Here is a 15,885-nt window from a genome sequence, read left to right on the forward strand (position 1 = left end):
CATTCACAAATCCTATACAATCAAATATGGCATAATCGGATTTGGAGCCGGATTCACGTGGCCAGAAAAAACGTAGAATAGCTTTGCACAATCAGATCATCAAGTCCTTGTATATGGATCTGGATCAGTTAAGTATTCTACCCAAACCATTGATATCCCTAGAAGTGGCACATGAAAGACCTATTATGATGTAGAACACCAACCAAATCTTCATCTTAATCTTAGTGACTTGATTAAGGAGAAGGTGAAGATCACACAAAGGGGGATGGCATGACAGAAATTTCTTAGAGAACCAAGGTAAATCATTAAAAATTGGCACCTAAAAGAAGAAAATAAATAATTTTTTTTTCATATCAGTATAGGAGAGAGAGAGCATTTGAGCTCTAAACAAAACACGAGACCACGAGCTTCGCTTCCGTCTCTTCGGGCGCCGCCTCCCTCCACAGTACACTTCCAATTCCTATGTTCTTTCTCCTGAAATTTGGATCGGAATCGGTAATCTCTTTTTCTTCCTTTCTTCATCTACCTGAATGCCATCGGGAAAGCTATATCCTGATATTTATCTGTTTTTCACGATTTGGGTGGAACGAAATCCTTCTCCTCACCATCGAAACTATCTATTTCTTGTTTATGTTTCAATTGAACCATATTTTTTTCAGAAATGTTGCTGTTTCATGTTTGTTTCGCATCCATGCATCTCTTGAGAAATGATTGCCATGGTTGCTCTGTCTCTGAAGGTTTTCATGCAGCCACTTATCCAGAAAACTGGGAGAAATTTTCTGGATAAGTGCTGCAGCCGAAAACCCCAAAACGTATATACTTATTGAGTTCAATGAAAGAGAGTGTTGAAGGGTTTCATGCATATTTTTAAGATTTATATTGATGTTTGATATTGGTTAGAGTTCTTGGAGAGCTGTTTGTGTTTGTTTCTTCCGATGTTTGCTTGTTTCTTTTTCTTAGGAGTGAATATGGCGGGGAAGTCTGGAAAAGGGAAGAATAGAGGAAGAGGGCATAATTCTGCTCATACCCAACAATCAAATCCTGCGGCAGACGCACGCAACAGTGCAGCGGAATTGCCTAAAGAGAACGGCGATGCGGGTGCCCGCGAACGGGAGAAAGCTTCTGCTGGTGGTGGGGGTGATGAGATTAAGGTGCACGAGGCCAATACTCCGGAGAGCACTAAACCCAAACAGGGTGAAGGTAACTTTCTGAGTTTCTTTTGGTTTGTGTGAGCTACTGGTGTTACGTTTAGTCAATGAGGCTTGTGGTGAAGTGATTCATGAATTGGAAATGTGCTTGCATTTTGGGTTCATGGCTTAAACCCTTTTGTTGTTATTTCTGATAATTGCTTCTAAAGGCGACATGGTAGCTCTGCTGGGTCGGACATCCAGTGTTTGACAGTTTACAAGCATGCTAGTAGGCATCACATTGTTTCCTGCTTTGGTTATCATATAAAGAATCTGGAGTTCGCTTGAGGTTCAGAAACTGTCGTTCCATTTGTCAGCTAAGGAACCCCAAAATTGGATGAGAGTGAGATGGACATGTCTAATTGTGCGTAGTGTGCGTATTCTTTGTTGCACATAGATCGGATACTTGGTGAGAAAGTGGAAATGTGAATAGAGAATTGAACTAATGCTGTTGAGCAGCAAAACATGCTATTCCATATTTCCCTGCGATGTGCTTGAACGGATGGGCTCTTTGTATCTCGAAGATGGTAATTTTATTTTTGATAGGCAAGCTTGGGGGATACCCTCGGTTATGATAGTGTGACCTAAACATCCAGCTATGTCATTTGAACCCAGCCTTGTAGTGCTTTGAATTAATAATGATGTCTAGTTTCTGGCTATTGCAGTGCATGCACAATCTTTCTATTGTTTGTAAATTTTTTTCCAGGCAGTGCATCCTCCAACAGCAACCTTGGTATCTAAGTTACATGGAGACGGTTGCGGATATAGGGATACAGCCATTTTTATGAAGTTTCCAATAGACAAAATGGAGTATCCGTGTCTCATAGATCGATGTGATTCATTGTTCATAGCATGTTCTATGAAAACGTATTTGGATCATTTTGGAGAACCAGTCAATTTCATGGTTTTGGTAGGGAAGCAGGGTCAACTTGCATTATGTTTGTCCATATATGAGCAGGCAAAATAATAGTAGGTCTTCAAGATGCAATCCTTTGGAAGGCTGAATGGAGAGTATTTGAAGGTCCTGGACATTAAGGTCACATTTTCTAATGATGGGTTTGAGTTGATTTAGTGATGTTCTGTAATATACCTTCACTAAGACCCTGTTTGGAAACTGTCCGTCTAAGATAGCCGGAGCGGATTTGGGGAATTCCCAGCACCACCGACTATTTGGGGAGGACGGAAAAAAAGGAAAAGAGGGAACTGGGGTGGCATCTGCCACTTCCAGTTCCTCATTTCAGCTACCACCTTAATGAGATGGTAGTTGCAAACTATAGTGACAGTTAAAAATGGCAAAATCTTGGCAGGCAAAAAATTCAAGAGATTTTGAAAATTTTCATAAATCCTGCTTTTTTTTCAGAAAAATCTATATCGTGATATTTGTCATGGTTTGAAAATCTCATGAGAAATTGCCGTTTTTAACTTTCAGGCAATTTCTCGTGATATATCGCGATATTTTTATAAATATTGCGATATTTGTCACAGAGTTGCCAACCATCACTCCCACGGCATCAGAGCTTCCGACTGCTCCAGCTCCTCTTCCGATACCTTTCCAACATTTTAAATGCAGCTTTAAAGTGACATTCCAAACAGGCAACTGGTTGGAAGTGGTAAATCCCCATGTGAGTTACCAATTGGCCCAAACATGCACATGAATTTGCCAAAACCATGAGAACTATGAATTCCGTTTTTGCATCCTTAGCTGCCATCAACTGGCAGTTTCCAAATAGGGCCTAAAAGGGTATTGTATTAATTTAGTCCAATAAGATAAAGTTGCTTCTATTTATAATGGTTAGTCTTTCCTTTGCTAGGAAAACTCTTCTTATCATGGTCCCCTCCAATAAAGTGGTCCAGCTTCCCATGTAAGGTAGGCAATATATTGCGATATCTTCAATATATCACTAGAATTCAAAATACCACGATACTATCTCAATAATATCACAGTATTTTTGCAATATTTTTGGGATTTTTTAAAAATATTTTAAGCCTATTTTTTTTTTTTACTTTTTGTTTTTTTTTGTTTTAAAATCTTTTAAAACTTGATTATTTATATTTTTGCAAGAAAAATAATGAAAAACTTATTATTTATTATCTCTTTTACTCTGATTTATATATTTTGAGTTTTTTAAGCCTTGGTGTTTTTCTTGAAAAAACCACCTATTGAAAAAAAAAAACTCCGAGAATGGCAAGAAATTACCTTGAAGGATACAAGGGACTATGATTTGAACCAAGTCACATTAGGCTGCAGGCGACATTTATAATGAGATTCTGCTGCATTTAATGAAAAAATGCTAACTTTGAAAATTTAATTGTTTGTGTATGCTTTGGACATCTTATTTTTGTCTTTTAAATGCCTGTTCTACTTTTGCTTTAATCCTGCTCAACTGGATTACTGGCGTTCCAAGTAGGGGTAGGCAACATGCCACACTTCTTGCAAGAAACTCATTACTGGCTCAAGCTTAAGCCTACTTTTATGCTTGTTTAATTAAACAAGCCAAGCTTGAACCCTTGTTTAAGCTCACTATAGGTTAAATGAGCTTGTTTAAAGTGCTGCGAATGATACATATACCCTATATTGTGAACCTTCTAACAGGAAACACTGAGACAGCCTGATGGTTACTATGGGTCTCAAGAATGAATTGTAGGGTTCAAAAACTCCATTGCTTCCTTCCCTAAGAGTGATAAAAAAAAGAAACATCTGTCTGCTCAATCACAACCAAGCTGAGCTTGAGCTAGCTGTAGCGTGATATGTTGTGGACTGAGGTGAGCTCCAACAGCCTGGCTCATGCTTGGGCCCGATCTAGCTTTCATCATCCTGGGTATTCTATATGCATTTGATTCTACAATTAAAACTGCAACAGTAATTCTCTTAGAAACTTCATTAAAGTTCTGCAAGATTATCATTGAATATATACATGCATATATTATTCCATCATTTTTTTCTAAAACTTACATGCAGTCAATTTTTCTTCACTGAATTTCTTGTCAGGTGATATTTAATTATATGTTCATGATTTGCTTGTTTTTTCTGTTAGTTTGAAAATTTTATAGTTGCATGGATATTTGCTACATTTCTTGGGCTGTTGTACAGTTTTAGAAATAAAAAGGAATTAAGTTTTTGATTTAAGCGAAAATCTATATTTATCTATGGAGATGGAGATATAAATAACTTCTCCATGCCTTTCCATTAGCAGATGTTCATCTCTATCCTGTTTCTGTGAAAACACAATCTGGCGAAAAGCTAGAGCTACAAGTAAGTTAATTTGGTTGATAAATTAATTTTTGAGTTTGCTCTGCTTTAGCATGCTGCTTTGCTTGAACTTACAATCACATTTTTTATTTGGTGTTTCATTGCATTTGAAAATTTAACAGTCTTGTTGATGCTTTCCTCTTCTTTTCCTTGTCTTTTAGTGCTGACTTTGATATTTTTGATTTGCTGATATCATTCTCCAATGATCAAATGAGTCATATCCAGTAGCTAGTTTTTAGAGAGGCTCATTGAAACACATGCAGTTAATATAATTGCACATGGAGAACAATGAAATCTGTGATGATCAATTATTTGAAATAAGTATGCGGCTGTATTATATGCTAATAAATGTAGAGTATCCATGCTACAGCAGCTGCTTTCCAATCAGTTCTATTGGAAATTTTGTGTTGTATTTAACTTCTTATTTTTGTAAAGCTTAATTTCTTTTCTTTAAGGCTGTTTTTTAATACTTTGACATGATGACTGAACATATGGGTATCAAAGAACATGGATATGTATATGTAGTTGTGTTAAATTCAAAAGGATTTCAGTATGATGTTGCAGACCATTGATTGTCTTTCATTTATGTAATAACATGGGCACTTCACGGAATTGAGATCACATGCAATGTGATTGCACACTTTAAGTGTGCCGCTGTGCCTGATCACCCACCATCTGTTGTTGGTCCCCACAGCTGACAGGCTGTATCTCAAAGATGGTGGGTGTTCAGGTGCAGCAACACACTAAAAGTGTGCAGTCTCATCACACTTGATCCTCCCTCCACTCAAGAAGGAGATCTTACCTGTGTCGGCATGGATACCAGTACTGGGTACTTCATTGGGTACAGGTCAGACTAGTTTTGGATTTGACCTGATGCATTGCCTGTTTTCATCCATTTTTTGGGTGCATAAAGGTTTGTTTTTATCCATTCTTGCATGGTGTTTGACACCTATATATATAGATTGTGTGTGTGTGCATTCATATGTAGGTGCATATATACATAATATTTCTCAAAAATACATACAAACATATATGTATACATGTGCATTGCTATGATGCCCCTGTAGGGCCTGTACCCATACTTTTAGAAATCTGTGTGATACTCCACGTATCCGCACTTGTACCTGTGGCATAGACTTTCACAAGGACATGATTTGTGATATCATGATTTGTCCATAAGTGTCTTCATGTTTGCATGTGACAACAGAAAATAACAAAATATCTAAAACAGGTTAAAACTATAGGAATCATAGCAATCTACATCACAATAGCTAATAAAACAGGACTAAAATAATGCACAATTGTCTAAAATCATGTGATGATAAAACTGGAGAATATAAAAAAAGTATTTAGTGAGCTCCTTCTATTTGATGGATTCATAACATTTTAATGACCAACTAAAAAATCTGATAAAGAAATAAAATCGAGGAAAGTTACTTGAAGCAGCTTCTGAACAGGTATTCTGCTTACTACACACCAGGAACCTTGTTGGCGGGTGGAAGGAGCTGGAAGAAAGAGTAACAGGACAATAGTGGATGGGGGATGGACAAGGGTGGGGTAATACAAGAATCCCTTTTTTGAGGGATGAGGGAAAGAAAAGGGACAGGATTACCAATTTACCAGGATAAGAGAAGTCAATAGATTGATATGTTCTGGCTTAGAAAAGAACCCCTTTTTTAGGTGGATGCAAGAATCCCAATCGTTAAAATGAAAATTAGAGTTTTAGGAATATATCCATTCCAGTGTCATAGACAGATGAAAACATGAGACATATATCTTATGCTGGATGTGGATGTTCAAAACATGGATTGCCCATGAATTCAAACACTAAGTTCTAAGTCTCTCAAGAAAGTAATCAAGACCATGAGATAACAGAATCTAAAAGTCTAACTTGGTCATGGTATTCTTCCCAAAAATTGAACTATTTTAAATTATTGATTTTCATATATTTTCAAGGTGTCATCTGACTATTTTTATTAACTTGAATATATTGATGTTAAAGATTTCTGTATCCATCTTATTTTTTCTATCGCTAAAGTTCTTGGTCCATTACTGTTGCAATCTGAATGTTTCTGGACTCTGATTTGGACTTTGTATGTCAAAACTTGTAGTTAAATCCAGGAGACTCTGTGATGGATATAAGGCAGTTCCTTCTTGATGCTCCGGAGACATGCTTCTTTACTTGCTATGATTTGATACTCCACGCAAAGGATGGTTCTGTTCACCATCTAGAGGATTATAATGAAATAGCTGAAGTTGCAGATATTACAACTGGTGGTTGCTCATTAGAGATGATAGCAGGTGCAATTAGTTTGAACTATCAATGTTTGCATTTTAGTCTTATTTGATTAAACAGTGGTAGTATTTTGAGCTAATGGGTTTGATTAATACAGGATTATATGATGAGAGATCTATAAGAGCGCATGTTCGGCGTGCCCGAGAATTACTTACTCTTTCCTCTCTTCATTCATCATTATCAACATCATTTGCATTGCAGCATGAAGCAAGTCATCAGACTGCTGCTGGTATGTGCACCATTTTATTCCGTATTCATTGCCAAGAAGACATTAGAACCTAAAAAGAAGCATACAAGGTTACTCTGCGTCAGGCTCAAAGAAGAGTGACACATGGACAACTTGGACACAGCTGTGATTTCATCCAGATATTTGATTTGGTTGAGTCCATTCTACTCGGCAAAATTATTGATTGGGAGCTTTTACTAGTCCAAGACTCCAAGGTCATCTCCCAGATGAAAGAGTTGCCTAAGCAAATTTAGTTTAGTCAAGTTAGGCTCAACAGAGTCTGGTTAAGATTAGTTGAAAATTGGTCTCTTTTGAGTCTTGAAGAGACTTATGACTAGGACTGGTAAACAAACCGAACAGCTTGTGACTCGGCTCAGATCAGCTCGTCACAAACTCATTCATGATTGGTTCGTATAGTTGCCGAGCCGAGCCATGAGCAGTTCGTTTAGCTTAAATGAGTCGAGCTCTTATAGATAAACAAATATTTTTTATGTATAATATATATTTTGAGTGTAATATACAAAAAGAAAATATGTATACAAAGATAAGGATGCATGGAAAATATATACATAAATATGAACTATTAAATATAATATATATTTTAAGTGTAATATATAAAAAATACATATATTCCATGTATAAATAACATGGAATATTTTTACACAAGACAGCTCATGTTTGGCTCGTCTCATTCAGGGACGAGCCGAGGTTGAGCTCAGCTCGGCTAAACACGAATACGAGCTGAGTCACTAACATGCTCCACTAGTAAACGAGCCAAGCTCGAACATGGCCTGTTCTGTTCGTTCGGCTCGCTTACTAGCCCTACATGTGACAACCATTTAGTTGACAAGCTAAAATTAAGTGCAGTCCTGGAAGGTTGGTTCTCCAGCCAATGTTAACTTGTTGAGCCTTTTGATTATGTATAGCATGGAGTTGATTTTTATTTGGATTTATGGTTCATTGACCAAATTGAAGAAGTCTGAATCTTAGTAATTTGAGTGTATTTTCTCATTTCATAAACTCTTCTATTGGTTATGCTTTGGTAGTTCCAGTTTGTCATAGTATAAACTAAGGTTTTCATGGAAAATAATCTTTCTTGTCTGGAAAATTTTAGATGAAAGATTTCTCATGAATGTTAAACGGACTAATATACCAGACAGTTGTTTTTACCTATTTGTCTATTTCTCTTCCCATTATACGCTTTTGTATCATAGTCACCAATCTCCTGTATTTTTATGTTTTTTGTAAATATTAAAAACATCAAATAACCTGAGAAACAAAATTTTGGCATAATTATTATTATTTTTCCAATAGACTTGCAAGAAGCCCCTCAGACTTCTATTTTAAAAAGGAAAACATGCTTCTTTTCAACTTTTAATATTTTTAATTGCTGAGAATTTCCTGATCGCAGAGAAAATGTTTATTGATATTATCCAGATACAGTTGTTTAATTGTTTGTTTTTAATGTATCTTGCATAAGCACTTTTTTTCTTTTTACTTGGGTTCTTCGTTGTAACCATTCATATGAACATTTTTTTCTTTTAACTTGGGTTCTTCATTCTAACCTTGTGCTGTGTGGTTTGGAGCAAGTTCATGATTGTCCTTGCTCTGCCTTCAAACTTCTTTGTTTCTTTTGCAAATGATCATCTTCTTCTTTAACTTGTCACAACTGTTTGCTTCAGTTTGTTTGTTGGTCAGATTTAACTGCTTAAATCTGAAAAGGCTGTTTTTTTTTTCTTTTTTTAAGTATGATTTTATTTTTCTTTGCAAGGGTTCTGCAGAATTCTTTTTGAGGAATTCTGGAGCATTTTCAACTCATTCATATACCCAAAATATCTGTATATTTTGCTTGTTTTGGGTTTTTGTTTTTGCATGTGTACATATGTATGTGTGTTTCTATCCTTCCTATGCAATTCTTTTGATGCTATCTTCCTTTTCTGCACTTGGCATTTTCTCTTATGGTTATTTCATTCCACTGTGATTGTTGACGACCGAGTTGGCTTGCTGCTATGCCACTATATCAAAATAATGGCTTTGAGACGTGATCAAGATCATGTCAAAACTTGGCATATTTAAATATGGCAATTAAACTGAATTGTTTTAGTTTCTTTGCTTAAACTTGTAAATGATTGTGAAATTCTTTATGCAAGATATCAGTATGTGTCCTGGTTCATGCACCAACTGTCCATGCTTGTCATGATTGGTGTACTTTTCATGATGATCGGAGAAATCATCTGATCTATCAGAATTAAAATATGCAGGCCAAATTGAGGTTGCAGAGCATGACAGACTAGGTTTCATGGAAGATATAACAGGCTCTCTCGACAAGCTATTATCCTCCTCTTCTAAAGACATCAAATGTGTACACAGCATTGTGTTCTCATCGTTCAATCCAATTCCTAGCCACAGACGGTAGTTTTTTTGCCTTCATAACAATATGTTCTAGAAACTTGATCTGGTTAACTAAGTTTTTTTGTATTTTTGCAAACATATACCTTTTATTTTATTGATACTGTTATGTTTGACCATTATTGGGTTTTTCTGCATGTATGACTTATTCGTCCATTTTGACACATCAGCCTGAGCATTCAACATCATCTGTCCGATTTAAATTTCTAACTTGAATGTAATTCTGCAATGAAATTAAAACTGAGATAAGGAAGTTGATGTCATACATTTGAGTGTTCTATCCAGTTAAGGCATGAAGATGTTGAAAAGGCTTTGCAAAAAGAGATTTGCAAAGTACAAACTACAAACTGAAATATTGGTGATGTACAGATAATGGGCAGGACATCTGAGATAAATACGTGGCAATTATAAGATATGTAGATGGATGCATATGTGCTTTTGTGTGTGTTGGGGTGTGGATATGCATGTGTGTGGGTGGGCACACAGGCACACATGCCTTTTCACTTTAGAATATGCATAAGCTTTCTTATATGAATGCCTGTGCAAACAAACTTAAAAAGTTGCATATGATTGCATGATGCATGTTTACAGGGCAAGGTCTGCTTGGTTCTGGTAACATCTGTAGTTGTTGAGATGTACTGACTTGTAGTTTTGTGGCTTGCCTTGTTTGCAGATTGGTTGGTGATTTGATTTATTTGGATGTAGAAACTTTAGAAGGCCATAAAGTCTGTATTACTGGGACTACAAGAGCATTTTATGTCAACTCAAGTGTGGGAGATATATTAGATCCAAGGCCTGCCAAGAACACTAGTGAAGCTTTTACGCTTATAGGTCTCCTTCAAAAAATTAGCCCCAGATTCAAGAAAGGTATTTGCGAGTCCTTAAGCTTCTTTTAGATGCTAATTACCTTTCCTCTGTTAATCTTACAACATTATGTGGGAAGGTTTTCGCGAAATCTTGGACCGCAAAGCTTCTGCTCATCCTTTTGAGAGTGTTCAGTCTCTTTTACCCCCATATTCATGGTTAGGGATGTATCCAGCTCCAGGTAATTACCGATGTCTAGGGTCGCCTCCAAAGGGACTCAACTCAAACCCAAGATCTTAACCAATTAGCATTCTGAATTAATTTAAAATCATATCTAGTTACTCATCTTTGTGCGGTCTTTTTATTTCTAGATTATAAACGTGATGCTGCTAGAGCTGAGGATGCACTGGCTCTTTCATATGGAAGTGAGTTGATTGGCATGCAGAGGGACTGGAATGAGGAACTACAGTCCTGCCGGGAGTTTCCTCACGAATCCTTCCAGGAAAGGTGTAGTCAGTTCTTCATGTTGTTCCACTGATTTCCATATTTCCTTAGTATTTTTTCTGCTTTTCCTAATGTTTTTGTCCGAAAAAAGTAAGAATAGTATGCTATAAGTAAGAACCTTCTGTTGGCAGATGTGTCATGCCATATAGCTCTTAGTTCTTAACTTGTTGAAACATCTGCAGGATCTTGCGCGATAGGGCTCTTTATAAAGTCACATGTGACTTTGTTGATGCTGCAACAAGGGGTGCAGTTGGAGTTATCAACAGATGCATACCTCCCATAAACCCAACCGACCCAGAATGTTTCCACATGTGAGTATGGATTGGAATGCTGAAACAGGTCTTCTAGAATTACTCTTATATGAAAGTTGTAACTAGTTTTTGTCCTTTTAAATTTGGAGGTGCTGCTCTCAATTGCTATACTTTTTGACCTAGTTATTTTATGTTTGGTTACATGACCACTACATTAATTTCAATAATATCATCCTCATCACGATTTGTCAATAAGGAATTGATTCAGAAGTTTTTGGATTTTTCATGGATGATGATGGTCTTTCATTAAAATTGAAACATGCATATGATAGTAAGATTTGATCAGTAACAATGTTGACTTTTGAATAATTTAACTGCGGGTTGGCGTTATTACTTTTGTTCTTGTCATCATGCAATCCTCTTATTCTCCTGCCACATTTCTGTATTAAGTAGGAAATCTAGGTTACTCTCACCATTTAAGATCATCATCCTTCTTGGCTTAATTCTGAACACTGAAAAATGAGTAATAATGCTCTTTATTAAATTGCAGATGTTCTCTTAAAATTTAGAAGTTGTTTCATAATTACCTGATACTCTCTTATACATTTTAATGAAAGGGAGGCCTTGTTAGTTGCATCAATTTAGAGACCACATCTTGCTTCTTGCTCCCCAATGAGACAAGATTGCCACCACAAAGACACCAAAACCAATTTTAGATCTTCTATCATGTGAAGATCGGGATTGTTGTTATAGTAAAAAGTTCCTTTCCGGATATTCTTCGCCGCAAGCAAAGGTCATATAGCCTGATTGACTACGAGTTGAATAATTTATGACTCTCTTTAGATTGTTTTGTAATATTCCAGTGGTTGCCACAAGGATGGACGTCATAGCTCCTGCAGAAGTAATAACAATCAAATCCGTAGGTGGGTATTCAAATAAAGGTGAGCACCTTGCTATCTTGAGAACGCCTGCTGTTACCGTAGTAACTGCATGAATTGAAGCGGATACTGGAGTGGGACCCTCCATTGCATCGGGTGACCGAGTATGCGATCTTATCTGTGCAGATTTCCCAACAGCACCAATAAGAAGTAAAATACAAATGTTAGTTATGGCATGCCATCTCATATTGCTTGAAATCCAAGAATTTCTGGGGGTACTAGTACGAGCAAAAATAATGGAAGACTCTACTGTTTGAAAGAGAGTAAAATGACCCAAAATCTCAGAAACTAATCCAAAATCACCTACTCGATTGACAGGCATAATTTTAGCAGTTGTTTTATCTGCCTGAAGTCGTATGGACCAGAAATGAATTAACAAATAGGAAACAAGACCTACTTCCTCCCATCTTCTATGTCTGTCTTTCCAGGAGAAACCCCAGTGTTCAAGACAACGAGCTCACTATTCTTGCTCTCTAATTTGGTCACTTTGCTCCCTCTTTGAGTCAAGGAAAGAATTTTACAATAAAAGAATTAAAGAAGAAAACAAGGAAAGAAAACAACAACAATTCCCTCGCTCGCTTTGCGAGCTCAGTGCCTTTTTTTATTGGTTGCTTTCGCTTCCTCTTTTAGGGCCCGAACGGCGTATACGGTCTCCAGCACCATTGCCGGAAACAAGCTTATGCTTATAACAACCAGCGCTAACTTGAGGAAAGTCAATGTTCTTAATCTCTTTCATGAACTGCAGCAGTGCTGTTTGATGAAAGGTCCCGTCATTCAAGATAGTTCTCAACACCTGCATGCACTAAAGTTGAGTGGCCGAGTTAGCAGCCCTCATCGCCTCTGTACCTGAAACAGATGCGCTGCGCTACCCAGCGGGTAACCTTGCCTTCCCAAGCCCTCTTCTGGTTGTGCGCCATTGCCAATCACGGTAACTCCCTCAAACGCTTCGCTACACGAGCATTAAAAAAAAGCCTCGTGGCGCTATACGAGACAAGCTTAAAGAAAGTAGCTTTGCTTGTATAGCAAAGCTTTGTTTGCTCGTCCGGCAACCAAGCTCGAATACCAATTTTGGGGCATGCATATATTGGCTTTCATTGTAGCCAATGTTTGGCCCTGTGATTGTGAGGTAGATCAACATTCCCATAAGCATTTGATAACTACCTTATCTTCATAGGGTTCTCAGCCATTTTGACGTAGTTTGCGATTTTGCCCAGAGGGATGTTTATGGGTTTGCACTCAATGCTGCAGTTTCCTTCAATAGATCTGTCACATATTTCCTCTGAGTGATCATTATTCTCTTGTGACCTTAATACTTCAATTTTGAGAAAATATCTCAATAATTCCAAGTCTCTGTTATCTTTTTTTTTATGACGACCCAAATCTCTGATATCAACACTTTATTTAAATAATGCTTTAACCTTGTGATTTCCATTTCATTATCACTGGTCACCACAAATTCATGTACATAAACAATAAGGATGGTGATAAACTTGCTCTTTTTTATGAATAAGGTGTGGCTAAAAGTGCTCCTTGGAAATCCAAACTCTGATATCTCAATTAAATCTCTCAAACCAAGTATAAAGTGATTGCTTCAATCCATAGATATTGCCCTCTTGAATTTACACACCACGTCTCATTTTATATGAACTTGGGTGGTGGAGCCATGTATACTGCTTATTGAAGATGCTACCTTATCTTCGTAGGGTTCTCAGCCATTTTGTCATAGTTTGCAATTTTGCCCAGGGCGATGTTTATGGGTTTGCACTCAACGCTGTTGTTTCCTTCAATAGATCTGTCACATATTTCCTTTGAGAGATCACTATCCTCTTTTGTGACCTTAAAATTTCGAGAAAATATCTCAATAATCCCAAATCTCTGATATCTTTTTTTTTTGATGACGACCCAAATCTCTGATATCAACACTTTATTTAAATAATGCTTTAACCTTTTGATTTCCATTTTATTATCACTGGTCACCATAATATCATGTACATAAACAATAATAATGGTGATAAACTTGCTCTTCTTTATGAATAAGGTGTGGCTAAAAGTGCTTCTTTGAAATCCAAACTCTATGATAGCTCAATTAAACTTCTCAAACCAAGTATGAAGTGATTGTTAAAATATATTGTATATATATATTTGTATATATATATATGTATGTATATCAGGGGCTTTTTTTGGTCATTTCACATCATGTAATAGGGACAGCCTAGTAGGGGTTGTATGGACCTTTTAGTGTCTTTATTTTCTGTATTTTTAATTTTTGACTGTTACAGTTAATAACTGTTGGAGCAGTCCAACTAGCTGGACTGTTCCCAACAGTCATATTTATGACTGTAAATGACCGTTGGAGGCAGTCTAACTACTAGCTGGACTGCCTCCCTTTTTCTCTCCTGTTTGGCTCTATAAATGGAGCTCTCCCTTGTATGAATATATGCTTTTCTAAGCATTGTTGTTGTTCAATACATTTTATATTTTTACATTGTGTTCTCTTTGTGACTTGTGTTTGTGGATTATCTCCTTTGTTGAGATTCTGATTGGCCCATTAGTGGCCCTATTGTAATTATGCTCTCTTGTAGCCCTTAGTGGCATTCTATTGTATTTGTATTGTTTCATTTCAGTGATTGCTTCAATTCATAGATATTGCCCTCTTGAGTTTACATACCGTGTCTCATATTTTATATGAACTTGGGTGGTGGAACCATGTATACTGCTTCTTGAAGATCCCCATGTAGGAAGATATTTTTCATATAGAATTGATAAATGCCTGCATGGGCAAGTATATCATGAATGGAATTCGTTTTTTCACACTACCAGAAGAGCATAAAAGAATCAAAATGAAAAAGAATGGCACAAAAAAAAGCTAAGACTCCTATAAGGAACCATTCTACAATCCAACCAGTCCACAAGATCGCTTTGTGGTCAAGCCTTTCTCGTTAAAAAAGATAATGGATGTCTTTATCCTAGTATTGGTAAAGGCTTGTTTGCTTTCAACTACAAAATATCTGTTGATTACTGCCCAACCATGTGTATCACCAGGCTATACATTGCCACCAAGATCAAATAGCCACCCATCTTTCATATTCTCCTAGCCCATGATGCCATAGTAGCACGTTTCCATTTATGTGCATGCATGTGTATTATGTATGTCTATATGTATGGCCTTATAGGTTGTAGAAATTTGTATAGTATCATTCCCTGCTACAAAATTTGAACTTCCATGGTTGTGCCTACCATTGGTTGGCATCAAGCAGGATTTCGTACATGTAAACTCTAACATTATCTCTCAGAAAGATATTCTAAATTCAAACAAAAAAATCATAAAGATGGTCAAATATTTCACAATACTTCTCCAGAACCTTAATGGTATCAATCATCTATACATTTATGCGAATGCAATTTGAATTGTTCTTCATATAATTATGATGTATATAATATACAAAAAATGTTAAAATATGATATATATATATATATATATATGTAGATTATGACACATACACATACACATATATACTTTACGTATATATGTCTATCTACATATATAAATATATGTATTCCGTTTGTGATACCCACTAGGGGTAAAATAGTCATTTTACTATTTCTCGCCACATATATATTTTTACATTTTCTTTTTTCTCTTTTTCCTTTTTCCTTTTACCTTGGAAAAGCCCCCCTTAAGGGACGTTGGAGCCTCCAACGTCCCTTAGGAGCCCTTCCAAGGGAGGACTCCTTGTGCCTATAAATAAAAGGGTTTCCCCCATTGTATTGTATGCTTCTTTGAAGCCTTCTTGAGTGAAATATATTTTTTCCTCTTCTTTTGGGTGTTTTGCCACTTTTGTGGTTTTGTTGTAATCTTGCCCATTAGTGGCTATTTGCGTATGTGCGTGCTCTCTTGTTTGCTCTTGAAGATATCGCTCCTCTTATTCAGCACTTCATTACATGGTATCAAAGCATTGGTTGTGAAAGCTTCATCGGATCCTCTCTTGTCAAGTAATATCTCTCCTCTCTCTTGCTTTC

General features: G+C 36.7%; 1 protein-coding gene across 2 annotated transcripts in view; it reads left to right on the forward strand.

Moving 5' to 3' along the window:
- Window positions 1-348: 348 nt before the first annotated feature.
- LOC149828969 (clustered mitochondria protein-like) overlaps window positions 349-15,885 on the forward strand; it is a 57,978-nt gene continuing 42,441 nt past the window's right edge. The window contains exons 1-10 of one of the 2 annotated variants that reach the window (XM_090017841.1): window positions 349-495; window positions 961-1,200; window positions 4,382-4,440; window positions 6,549-6,738; window positions 6,831-6,962; window positions 9,221-9,371; window positions 10,042-10,235; window positions 10,312-10,413; window positions 10,544-10,679; window positions 10,859-10,987. In XM_090017841.1, the coding sequence (XP_089873967.1) occupies window positions 969-1,200; window positions 4,382-4,440; window positions 6,549-6,738; window positions 6,831-6,962; window positions 9,221-9,371; window positions 10,042-10,235; window positions 10,312-10,413; window positions 10,544-10,679; window positions 10,859-10,987 (1,325 nt within the window). In that variant the 5' untranslated portion in view covers window positions 349-495; window positions 961-968. Of the gene's footprint in view, window positions 496-960; window positions 1,201-4,381; window positions 4,441-5,190; window positions 5,285-6,548; window positions 6,739-6,830; window positions 6,963-9,220; window positions 9,372-10,041; window positions 10,236-10,311; window positions 10,414-10,543; window positions 10,680-10,858; window positions 10,988-15,885 lie in introns of those variants that run through there. The other variant, XM_090017842.1, reaches the window with a different exon arrangement.

Source organism: Nuphar pumila, chromosome 9 (genome assembly GCF_984573655.1).
Source record: "Nuphar pumila chromosome 9, dmNupPumi1.hap1.1, whole genome shotgun sequence".
In the NCBI taxonomy this organism is placed as follows: domain Eukaryota; kingdom Viridiplantae; phylum Streptophyta; class Magnoliopsida; order Nymphaeales; family Nymphaeaceae; genus Nuphar; species Nuphar pumila.